General features: G+C 39.1%; 1 protein-coding gene across 10 annotated transcripts in view; it reads left to right on the forward strand.

The window, feature by feature from the left end:
- MPDZ (multiple PDZ domain crumbs cell polarity complex component) overlaps nucleotides 1–13,395 on the forward strand; it is a 144,817-nt gene that overhangs the window by 67,315 nt on the left and 64,107 nt on the right. For 8 of the 10 annotated variants that reach the window (XM_083185937.1, XM_083185932.1, XM_083185931.1 and 5 more), the window contains 6 exons: nucleotides 5,387–5,485; nucleotides 7,828–7,920; nucleotides 8,042–8,219; nucleotides 9,466–9,576; nucleotides 11,022–11,105; nucleotides 13,206–13,301. In XM_083185937.1, coding sequence (XP_083042063.1) covers nucleotides 5,387–5,485; nucleotides 7,828–7,920; nucleotides 8,042–8,219; nucleotides 9,466–9,576; nucleotides 11,022–11,105; nucleotides 13,206–13,301 — 661 coding nt within the window. The remainder of the gene's footprint in view (nucleotides 1–5,386; nucleotides 5,486–7,827; nucleotides 7,921–8,041; nucleotides 8,220–9,465; nucleotides 9,577–11,021; nucleotides 11,106–13,205; nucleotides 13,302–13,395) is intronic. The other 2 variants (XM_083185935.1, XM_083185934.1) reach the window with 1 other exon arrangement.

Below are 13,395 nucleotides of genomic sequence, written 5' to 3' on the forward strand. Positions count from 1 at the left end.
CTGTCCTTTTTCAAACACAGCTGATTGGCTAGTGCGTTATCACCTTCTACTTTATCTCCACTTTATCTCTTCACCAGGCTTAATACATCTGCCGGTACTTATGAGTTATCTGGGCGCCCGATTTTTTGATTGTATGCCTTAAGTTAAGGCATACAATCAGATGCGATGCGATACGATATCGCATCGCATCGCATGCGACCATCGGATGCGATGACCCGATTTTTCCATAGGAATCAATGTTAAAATGGACTGAGTCCATTTTAACATGGAATTCAATGGGAAAAAGGGGTCCTTTTCATACCCCTACTATCCAAGTGGGCATGGAGTTGGATATAAACCTGTGGCGAGCGTAGCGAGCCACCGAGCCCGAAGCGTGGCGAGCGAAGCGAGCCCCGCGAGGGGCCGGTATTCTGTGTCCCCTCGCGGGGCTCGCTACGCTCGCCACGCTTCGGGCTCGGTGGCTCGCTACGCTCGCCACAGGTTTATATCCAACTCCATGCCCACTTGGATAGTAGGGGTATGAAAAGGACCCCTTTTTCCCATTGAATTCCATGTTAAAATGGACTCAGTCCATTTTAACATTGATTCCTATGGAAAAATCGGGTCATCGCATCGCATCGCATCCGATGGTCGCATGCGATGCGATGCGATGTGCCCGATCCGACCCGATTTAGAAATCGGGCGCCCAGATAACTCACAAGTACCCATCTGCCCCACAGTCTGTAAAATGCAAGGTAGAAGCTGATTTAGCTAGTATTTTATCTTTATCAGAACATTGATAAATACTAATAATATACATTTCTGTGTATACTTTTAAATATGATGTGTGTGCTTTATTGAGTTTATATGAGCAGGTTGAATTGGACAATGCAAGCAGGTTTTCAGGAAAGCAGCACAAACAAAATCTTATAAATTTATTTAAGTGTTTCAGGCACATTGAAGACAAATAATAAGGTTTGGAGTTGTTTGCAGATATTTTCAAATGATGTAAAAAAAAGATTGCAGATAATGGCATATTTATAGTGTTTTATACTTATTGAAAGCAAATAAAACTTAAGAACATTAACAATAATGAAAAAAAAAATACATTCGCGGATACAATATGCGGTTCACTTTTTAACCATAGGTTTGCTATTTGGAATTTAGCACAGAACCTTTTATTATCATTGGACATTCACTTCCAGTGACCAGAAAATTGTGAACCCAGTACTTAAAGAACAATATTTTTAAAAAATGTTATAGGAAAAAAATGGATGAGCAACACAGTTGAGAACGACACCCCAGGCAGGAAGGAGGAACGGCATGGTTTTTGTAAGGTGCAGGGTGCTAGAATGAACACTACAGGCTAGATTTAAATATTTTATCTCCGGTTTGCAATTGGGAATATTGACAGCTGGTGTATGGACCACTTGGAATATTCAAGCAGTAATTCTTTCCCAGATCTATTTTGCTTTCATATCGTGGTTTATACTATTTGTCAGAATAACTTCCTGTATGTAACAAATAACCTGCACTTTGGTTTAGATTGGCCATAGTAACGTAAATTAGAAACATCAGCCATAATAAAGCAGCCGTAAAAGTTAGTGACTACTACCGAACGAAAAAATGTTAATCAGAAGGATTTTTAGAAATTAAAAAAAGGAATTAAATGTTTATTTTTCATAGATTCAGTTGGAATTTATTATAAGATTTTTATTATTATTAAGCAAAATCTAAAGAAAAATAAATTATCCCATCTTCTTATAGACAACACATTTTGTATTGAAAGCACAATCTTGATCATGCATTCATGAGTTGTTTATCTGACTCCTACTCATTGGATGTCAGTCAAAAAACCCAGGTGCCAGGCAGTGGATCAAATTCATTTTAGCTGTGATATCGTCATGTTTATTGGCTAATTCCCAAAGCACTTGTGTTGGTAGCCACCAGCTGTGATGCTTGATTAAGGTGCTGGTGGGCTTCATGGTATTTTTATCTCCCTTGATTCAATTTAGCACATAATATGAAATCAAATAAAAATTACGTATATTCTTCTGTCAGAGCAATGCTCTTCAGGTCTTTATTAGAGTGAATATATTATCGACAATTTGTAACTCATTCCTTTCCATGTCAATTGCATTAAACAATCTTTTGCTGAGAAATATAATCGTTCATTATGTATGCAGTCATCAAAATGTTCACAACAGTATAATCTAGAAATTATAACCCATTATACAGACAGATACTTGTTTTCTAGAGCAGCAGTCATTTACATTTTATGCTGACATACAGAGCTGTGGTCTTATCCTGAAGGCAACATTCAGATCCCGGTAATAGGTTTAAGGCTTTCTGTAATCTAATTTTGTATATTTGTAATTAGTTAGTAAGTAATTTAATGTATTTCAGGTGTATTCTGCAACATATAAAACCTTTTTATAATATTGTGTGCAGAATTTAGTTTATTTGTCCTGCAACTGACATATGAGGCTAATTGCGTTTTACGGAAGTCATGCATAATATATAATGCTGTGCAGGGATGGGACATGTGCGGAGATAACCAAAAAGACGGCATTTGGGTACTTCATAGAGACAACCAATAGTGCAACAGCTGTCCCTGAGAAATGCAGGGGCTTAGATACCTTAGCAATGAGGATTTCTTCTTCAAATCATTGATAGTAAGGGAACATTTTGGGGAGGGAGTGGGTACACAAACGCAGGTGTGTCACAAACATTTTGAGGGGAGGGTCTCAGCATACTACTGTGATTTCATATGCAGATATGGGGCCTACACACAGAGATTTTGCTGAGTGATGCTAGATCATTTGATCGCTTATGCAACAGCACTGCGATGTGTGCTGAGTGATCTGTCATGGCCAGTGCTCTCCGGTGAGAACCCTGACCGGCGATTAACTAGATTTATCCAGCATGCTGGCTCTTAACCCAGCGATAGCAGCAAACAGGACCGCACGTCAATATCGCTATGGCTCCTACACATGGAGATATGTAGGGGCATTTTCTAAGGGATCTAATCAGATTGCTTAGAAAATGCCCTGTAATTTGCCCGTGTGTAGGCCCCATTACACAGAGAGTCTGTTATCTTAGGATCTGCTGCCACCACTTAGGATCTGCTGCGACCATTGAGTGTGTATGCATTTACTTGGCTCTGCAAGTCGCTGTTGGGCATCTCAATGCGTTTCTAGGCGGCTACAGCTTTTGATAATTTTTCGCACATTAGCTGCAAATTTGCTCACATCTACGAATCGCTCCCAGTGTTTGGTTTTACACTGCATTTATCAGGGTTGGCACTTTTCTCATCTTCCAGCATTTACCCCTTGGTTTATTAGACACTAAACTGATGAACGTTAAAGGAGACTCAAGGTATTTTCTGCTTGTTTAGTTCATGCATTCCTCTTCCCTCCAATTAATATGAGAATGATGATTGCACGTTTCTTCTAAATGTATAAGCTGCCTTGTGCCAAACAAATAAGCATAATAAGGCGTTTCCCACCTACAGTAGCTGCTTGCGCTGACATATTTTGAATTTATCCTGTTTTTATTTACTACAATAGTGCTTGAGAGAGAATCCAATGTAGTTACTTTTTTATTTTGTAGAAACTATGTTGCCACACTTGAGAGGGATCTGGATGATATGTTAACAGGGTCCATGGTGACACCATGTGGTCGACATGCATAAGGCATAGACAAACGGTCGATATGAGTTTTTTACAATTATTTTTCATTTTTGTAACCCCTTCATACTTTACCATCCACATGGGCTTTGATTGGGACCGGTAAAGTGGCACCTGCCCCGATGCATAGCAAGGGAAGCAGTGCACTAATTGTGATCCTTGTGCTCTAGTGTGGACATTGAAAAAAAAAAACACAAGATGACCTTTTCATGTGTTGACCGTTTGCAAATTTGTGTTTTTGCTTTTGTCCACCTTTTTTCAGTGTTGACCTTGTGCATGTCGATGTTTTGGTGTTCAACTATTGGGGGTAATTTACTAAGATCAGAATCTACTTCTTTATTTCGCACATTCCTGAATATAATAGATAGTATCTGATTGGTTGCCCATAGCAACTTCCCATGTGAAATAGAACTCCCATCTTTGTAAATTTCCCCATTCAAACTCGACCTAGACACCGACCACCATATGATCCATACCCCAGTCCAGAACTAGCTAAGTCCAAGTACTGTAGAGAAGCTGAATTGTAATGCTGTTTTCCAACCACAAGGCAATAATACATATAAATAACCATGTTTGCTTTATAATATTCATTTATAAATTAACATTTCATTGGATTTAATGTAGCTTTTGTTATAAAGGTGTATGCCTTTTTATTCTTGAGTTGTTTGAATCAATCCAGTAAAAGAAATTCAACGGATTAACAAAGTGACATTACCTACACCTCTTTAGGATTGGTAGGTTGTATTCACAAACCAAAACCCAACTAATGGCAGAAGACTGGGAAGGGAGATTTAGTAAAGCTTATTAACTGATAAGTGATGCTATTGCCCATAGCAACATATAGATATCATTTCTCTATTGTATTATGAAAAATATTAGAATGTTATTGGTTGCTATGGGCAATACCACCACTTGTCTCTTTTATAAACTTTTAGTACTGTAGATCTAGCCCTGGGTCCTTGTTTAGGGGATATTTTAAGTCCCTTATAACATTCCTATATAAGCATATGTTTGTCCGCAAAGTAAAAGCGGTTACAGTAATGTTTTGTCACTACTTGCTGCTATTAAAACCTTCACATTAAAAATATAAAAGTAAGCTCTGTTTTTGTATACATAAACAAGCACATTTTCTCAAATGATTTCTCATTTTCTACGATCAGATGCATTCTTGGGGGTAAATAGAATAAGGTTCGAGAAGCCGAAAGTCCAGGATTTCATCCGAGAATGGCCATATTTTTAAAGTGGGCATTACAACCGGTGTAATAGCATTACTGTTTCACAGAACTGAAGTCATGGGTTCGATACCCAACATGGCCCTCACTGTGTTGAGTTTGTATAGTCTTCCAGTGCTTGTATGGATTTTTTCCCTAAATCCAAAAATATATTGGTATGTTATTTGGCTTCCAATCAAATGAACGCTACTAAGAATGTGTGTGCATGTACATGTGGTAGGGAATTTAAATTGCAATCTCCACTGGGGCAGGGACTGGTGTGTGAATGGCCAAATATTCTCTGTAAAGTGCTGTGGAATATGTGTGCACTATATAAATAGCTGGTAATACCTTGTAACGAATTACCTTTTAAAAGAAGATCCATTCCCGGAGAAAGTCCCAGACAGTCGCTTCTCGCACCTTATTGCATCCCCCCCTAGGGGTTTAACACATCAAATGTTCTGAAACTCCAAGTGTTGGCTCTTATGTAGTTTTGTTTTCTTATAGCATTACTTATGTTCCAAGTGAGAATTTTGAAGAGTACCGGGCAAGTGTGGGGCAGCTGAATGAAAGAACCCTAGATCTTTTCTCTACACAGAACACAAGGTGAGCACTAGTACATTGTTCCCATACACTATACTGAAGGTGGATAGCGACCTGGTGGAAGAATGCTGAAATCATACTTCCCTACCCTGCTGGAATGGCCAGGAGGCTCACAAAAATTGGGTCACTCCCCTGTGAAAGGGTGGGCAATTTTCTACATTTAACTGGACCCCTACCCCCTGCAGCTTCTACCTCAAATACCAGCATTTGAGGCTTTTTTTTTGAGGGAGTGGGGCTAAAATTGCATTATTTTAGCCCCTTCCAGAAGAGCCATGAATAGCAGCAGTTACTGTAATGTGGGCGGATCTTGAATGAAGTCACACTTTGGCCCATCCCAGAACTGCCGCAGATAGTCCCTTCTCTGTGCTTCTCCTGGAGAGGCCCAGAGAATGTAGCTATGTAGGCAAATATATTTGAAATGGAACAGGTTGGCCAAGTATAGTGACAGAAGTACCAAGTAGCTTGTCCAGAACATGTTTAAAATACTGTACCTATGTTTTATATGTTTGCTATTTACTCTTTAATACTCACTACACAATACATGATGTAGCTAAAATGCCATGAATCCATTCTATTGTGATCTGAAATGAGAAACAATGTGAGCTCTGACCAGATTTCTGAGCAGCACAGATTGTGCAGTGGTTAGTTCTGCTACCTACAGCCTTGATGTTGAGAGTTTAATTCCTGACCAAGGGAATATATGGTTGTAGGTTGTAGGTCTCCCTATATTTGTGTGGTTCTATTGTGAGGTCTTAATTAGATTCTGACAAAAAAGAAAAACCCTAGCCTTTATGTTTGAGCATAATTTCCAAAATGTTGGAAGCAGGAATGGGAGGAAGTAACCAGTATAGATTGTGCGCTCCACTTGGGCAGGAACTAAATGACTATTGTCTTTAAAATGCTGAATAATATGTGTGGGCTCTTTATCTTTTATAACATAATATGAAAATATAATTATTATGCCACTTTAGATGTTTTGTGGTTTAAAAGAAAAATGTCAAGAATTACAGTTACTGACTATTGTCCCATATAAAAGATTGGCATTTCAATGTATTTGATAACTTTCTCTGCCTTCTGTTTATGACTTTAAAATCGATTTGGATGGCCACCAGCGTTCGACATTGGATTTAGTATCTGAGAAGGCAGACATGAAATTGACTGCCGAGCATATGTCACCATAGCAACCTCACTCCAAAGCTAAACCTGGGATTCTAGTGTACTTACAGTGATTATAACAGTTTAGTCCTGAAAAAGGGAATATTTTTAGACTGTGCATTCTGAAATTAGATTTGTAAAGTGATAAAAGGAGAGACAAAAAGTTAATATACTTATTTCCTATATGCTATTTTTTGTTACATCAGACCAGACACAGAGTGGCAGATTTATTAAACCTGAAAAAGTGGCTGGTGACAATGCAGCAGCCAATCTGCTCCGATCTGTCAAGTTAAAGGCTGAGTTTGAATAATGACAAGGAGTAAGGATTTGATTGAAGTCTATTAGATATGATGCAGGCTAAGGGCTGAACATATTCCAGTTTATCCATACAGTTGTCCTCTAACTTTATGAGGCTTCTTGTTATATTGATTTAGAGACTTAAGCTGGCCATACATCTACAGATCGATTGTCAGATTGGGCTGGTTGGAACAAAAACCTGGTAGTATCTGAATGGCAGTTTTCCAGCATTTCAGAGCAAATGGTCCACTGTCATTTGCTCTCATCCATTACCAGGATTTAGTTCCAACCAGCCAATCTGACAATCGATCTGTAGATGTATGGCCAGCTTTAGGGGGTATTCAATCTGTGCTGCTATTTCTGCCGGTAGGAATAGTGGCACTCGTCTATTCAATTCTGCCATTACCGACAGCATTGAAAGCCGTCAGATCCAACTTTATTTAATGCCGGATCGGTTTTGTCAAATTTGCGGCCGCGAATTGTGTTCACGGACATTTTTCATCAATCCGTGGCCAACTTCGGCGATACATGGACTTTTCCGACAGACTGTTGGAACATTGAGTTCCGACTGTCGACTTAATGTCGGATCAGATGAAGACACCCCAGGATTCTGACTGTCGGGATGTTCTGATAGCCATAATCACGGATTGAATACCACGCTTAATTGTTCTCAGCATGTTAATTAACATATTGCAATACATTTGAGCTACAGGCAGTTGTACATAAATTAATAAAGTTAACATGGACAGAAGAGTAAGCTATAAAAAGAGCTAGTCCAAAATCCTAAATTTAGTTTTTACATTTATAAGCCAGTTCCATTAATGTCTTTCAACCCATAAACTATGCACTGAGATTTTCTATGAAAGCCCTAACGTTCCACTTGTATGTTCCAGTGATGCTCCAGAGCTCCCTGAGCGTGAAGAAGGGGAGGGGGAGGAAAGTGAACTTCAACATGCAGGATTCAGCAACTGGAATAATCCCAGAAGGTATATCCCATATGTCTGCGTGTTCCTGTCAAAATACCAACTATACAAAATACATTCACACACTTGCACATAAAGATGTATGTTGAAAATATCAATAAGGTCATTATTATTATCCTTCCAGGGTAGAACTTTGGAGAGAGCCTGGCAAATCTCTGGGGATCAGCATTGTTGGTGGAAGAGGCATGGGAAGCCGTTTAAGCAACGGAGAAGTGATGAGAGGAATTTTTATTAAACACATTCTAGAGGACAGTCCAGCGGGGAAGAATGGGACACTGAAAACTGGAGATAGGATTGTGGAGGTACCACCTGACAAACCGCTGTAATGTGTGAACATGGATAAATGCAATTATTAGATGCTCCAGTGCACAGAGCTGGGTTTCTTTTGAATTAACTATACGAGTGCTGCATGTGTTTTTATTGAGGGATTACTCTGGCCTACACAGTAAATACCTCACATTCTTGGTAATATTTGGATTAATTTTTTGTTAAATAACTTATATTGATTATGTGTAAATTGGTATCGATTGAACTATGTCATATTGCTGCATTTTTAACCTTTACCTGAGTATATAGGCCCTCATTCTGATCTGATCACGGCAAATTCGGCCCCTCCGATGATTGTAGCTCTGCGCATGGTCTATTATGCGCATGTGCAATTCTCCTTGGTGACTTCCATAGTCGCTGAGTCATTCGCATACATCGTGGCTGCATCTTCGTTACACATCCCCTCGATACCGAGGGGAATCGGGGGTGGGTAGGTATTCGGCAGTGCTTGTAAGCTGTGAGCTTCGCAGTTTACAGAGCAAACCAGAATTACCCCCATAGTGTAGACTACCTGGGTAGAAAGAATCACACTACTAAGAAAGTATTGACTGTAGCTTTATAGAGATGAACAGAATCTATAAACATTCAAATCCAGCATTCTCATAACAGTCCACAGTGACGGTCTCACTGCTATTTTTAGATTATTGGTTTAGTTATTAGTTTAGATTATTTTATTTCCAAAGATAGTTAAATACTGGGAATGGTCCCAATGAGACTTGGAAAAATAAATTGAAACTTTCTGTCATCTGGACCAAGTGAGGCTTGGCACAGCATTGTGGCTTTTCCCTTAACAAGATAACTACCATGAATCTTAAACTGTCTATTTTTGTTTGCTTTAATGAGACGAGTGCAAGACGTAAGCTTCGGATTATCTTCAGAGAACCCTGTTATAGATGAGGATTCTGTCAGTAAAGCCATTTAAAAAATCGCTTACAACCTAAAGCTGTCGTAGCAAGGCTTTTTCACAAATAAAGTCTATTAATGACATCTATTTATAACACTTCCCTAATGCGCGAATTGATGCCATTGTTGAAGGAGGGTATGATTTTTTTTCCTTTTCTTATTGTGCATTCACCTTATTATTTTAAAAGCAGAAGAATTGTTGTGTGATACTATATCCAGCAAATAATGGTGTTTTTGAAACAATTGCACTTTTGAATTGCTGACTGGACTTAACCGATTCTTGGAGACTTTTATATGATTGAAGTCACTCTGTTTTAGGTTGATGGCATTGATCTGAGAGATGCCAGTCATGAGCAAGCAGTGGAAGCCATAAGAAAAGCTGGGAATCCTGTTGTGTTTTTGGTCCAGAGTATCATCAATAGACCCAGGGTAAGTAGTTCTGCAAAATTGATATACCCTTAGGGTGCCTGGAATCATGGATTTTAATTTACATTTGTACAATGTATAATATTCATTGATTTTAATCGTTAATTAGTTTGTATATGACTTGGTAACATTAAGGGATATTTAATCATGATGGCATTGTATATATTATGTATATGTCATGGTATACCCAGTGATACTTGACTACTCTGTTATGATTTATAAATTAGTTTTTTTTTAAATATCTACAATGATATATTTTTGGCATTTATGGTGTACAAAATATATACTTGTGTATATCTGGTTAGATTTTACATTTCAGTTTTGAGAAAATATATATATTATGGCAAATACTGTATTTAGTTTTTATATCTAATGTAATAATCTTACTAAATAGCATGTTGTATATCTCTCCTATATCCAATATGTGTATTTCAGTGCTGCAGTATATGCAGACACTATATAACCAAATGTTAAATGTGGTATTCTGTTATTCGCTATAGTAGAATTTTCCCTTCTAGAAAAGATCATCATCTATAATATGTCTAGTGTTCGTTTGTGTGTCTCAGAAACACTGCCTTCTGTTGGCAGCGAATGAAACTACATCTCTTTCTGTCTCACACATGCACAAAGGTAGCAGACTAGCTTTCGAAGCATTTGCTTTGTGCGGGCTTAGTATTATATCCTATGTACACATCTATATTTTACTGTCATTTGTGGAACATGTTTTACATACTGTAGCAAATTTTCTATCCTATCCTTTTTATGGCATATATTGTTTGTTTTCCACTCAATGATATTTTCCCATATACTGTAGCTAGGGCATATATGGTGAATTACGTGCTTGGTACATACCCAGTGATGTATTACTTTTCTGTACTGTATGTATTCCTAGTGTGATTTTTTATACTATTATGGCATACAGCATAGAGATTGTGTTTTGTGGGTGTCTGGTCAGGATAGTGACACCAGAAAGTTGACATGGAAATAAGAAAAATGCTGACATTAACAAATTTGACATGTTCACAATGTCACAGTGTCGACTACATGTCTTTGTGTTATCCTAAATATTAGTTTAAAAGATGAAAAAAAAGCTATATGTTGACATGAAAATGTTAACCTTATTAACATATTAATATTTGTGAATGCTAACATACTGCTTGCCAATCTGATGTCCATGTATACATCCAAACCTATCAACATTCTGAATGTCAACTTTTCATACTACACCTGCTTTATGCTTACAATATACAACATATTCTTTAAGGCAAGAGAGGTAGTTTTGTTGCCGACGTGCCCAATTCTCACTAGCCCCTCGATACAGGAACATTTGGTTTATTGATCGGACTTTTTATTTTACTCTTGTGTTGCTTCACCATTTAACTTTTTTCTTCACAATGGTTTCTTTCATATATTAATTCACAAGCTCTTTCCCACATTTTCTTCTCTAGCCTGAGTCTGTGTATTGCTCTCCATCTGCCTCTGCTTTTAGGGGGCACCAACCTACTAACCCGTTCTCTCATCACTCATCCAAGGTAAATATTCAGCTTGGAACTGTATGCTCATTGTCATTAGGCATGCCTTCAGCTCTGAACGCACTCTCCAGTTGCAATCTTGTTTGTGTGAAGTCACCCATTTATAACCTCAGTTAATGATCTGTATTTACACGATCTGCTTTGTGTTCTCACCCATCAAACAATTTCTTCAATAAGTTCACTAACAACTTTTCCCAACTGTTGTATTTTAAACATATAGTAAAGTCAAAGACCCCAAGATATAAATTCATTAATGAACCACTTAGAATTACTTGCCTGTTTTATTCACTTTCCTCACCAGAACATGGTTTATTCCCTTGGAATGCAACACACTCTTGTTTTTTAATAGTACCCAGCCGCTATACACAAACAGATATGTGCGAAAATATCAAAACTATACTGTGTGTGTATGTATATATGTGTGTGTGTATACAGTATATGTATGTGTGTGTGTGTGTGTGTATATATATATATATAATTTGTATTAGAGGTGAAAATAATTGTCATTGTATAAATATATATATATAAAAGGTTGTAATAACTGTACCTGTCCATAAAAAATAAGACGTACCCCCAAACCCCCTCCCTGTGAATTGGTCCTACTCGTTTCAGACTTGTTTTTTTAAAGCAGTCTGAACGGGTCTGAAAAAGTATTTTGGACCCAGCCAATAGTGGTCCCGCTGTATGCATATCTAATGAGTGAGACCCAATGCAGTGAATATTTAATGAGCGGCTGGGGACCCGCTCATTAAATATGCAATGCGGTCATTAGATATGCACTGAGGCATCCTCCCCCCCCCCCCCCTTCCTCTTACCTGGGCATCCTTCCCCCCTCTTAGGCATCCTCTCCCCACCCCCCGTCCACCCCCTACTGAGGCATCCTATCCTTTCTTCTCCCCCTACCTGGCCAAGGCAGGGAAGGGATCCGGGCAGCAGGGTTAGATCGGCAGCGCTGGCGGGCAGGAGGTCCCTGCGGTGTATGTGAGATCAGCGGCGGGGTCCCTGGGGCAGATGGGAACTAGTAGTTCCCATCCGCCGCAGGGACCCCGCCACTAATCTCACATACACTGCAGGGACCCCCTGCCCACCAGCGCTGCTGACCTGACACTGCTGCCCGAATCAATTCTGTGCCTTGCCCAGGTAGGGGGTGGGGGGGGAGAAAGGTTAGGATGACTCAGTGGGGGGGTTGGAACATCCTCTCTCTCTGATGCTTGTGGTGGGTAATGTCATAGGCTCGGCTGGAGTTCATCCACTCATTCATCCACTTTGTCAACAAACCGAGCAGCTCCCTGTGTTTTTGTTGTACTCCAATTACACTGTGTACTGTGCAGCAGGGTGGGAGGAGTGAGGCACAAGCAGAGCCCAGTTACACACCCACTTAATGCTGCTTTCAGACCACAAAACCTGTTTAGACCCGGTATAAGACCAGGTATATGTGCGGTCTGAAAGGTGCATAAAGCCTAATTTGACCCATTTTTAAGAAACTTTTTAAATAGTGGGTCTAAGCAGTTTTTGCAGTGTGAAAGCAGCATCAAGCTGTTCTCCAGAAAGTATATAACCAGATGTAGCCTCATACATCCAGTCTCAGCACGCCATACAGCATGATATGCCTTGCACGAGGGAGTCACCAGATCCTTTGCAGCTCTTCTAACATCAGGCATCTTGTTTATCGAAATGCATCTTAGTCATAATGCGATGTGGCATGAGTCATTTGATATGATTTGTGTATTGTATGTGTCTGAGGATGTATACTGAGTAAAGCTGCTGCTGCTGCTACCTTAAAGCACTTCATATACATATTCTGAGACTCAGTCGCACACAGATATACAAGTATCACATTAATCAGCACAGTCTCCTGGTGTGCCCTGGCTACATTGCAAAACAGACGCCTATTGCTAGAATTGTCTCACAGGACAGGGGGTCTGCTTGGTGCAACTGCAGCAAAGATTTATAAGGGCACATCTGTATATAGAAGTAAGCACATCTTATAAATATTTCTACATGAATTGTTTAATGTTTCTTTCACCTTCCAGTTGTCTCTGGAATGCTTTTTTCATACCTGCGTATTTGTTCTAAATAACAAATTCTTTTATTTTCTAGAAGCAAAGCTTGTCTTTACAGAGCACATTTGGTACTAAACCTCTCTTCAGATGCACTAACCCATTTGCTGATTCCTCCCAGTTCACTACTAACAAGGTTGGATGCTTTTATGTTTGTCATTACTGTAGCTTGTAGCTTAACAAAGGTGTTTGTTTTTCTTTCATTTCACTAACAAAAGAATCCACACTGG

This window comes from Crinia signifera, chromosome 1 (genome assembly GCF_055691185.1).
Source record: "Crinia signifera chromosome 1, ASM5569118v1, whole genome shotgun sequence".
NCBI lineage: Eukaryota > Metazoa > Chordata > Amphibia > Anura > Myobatrachidae > Crinia > Crinia signifera.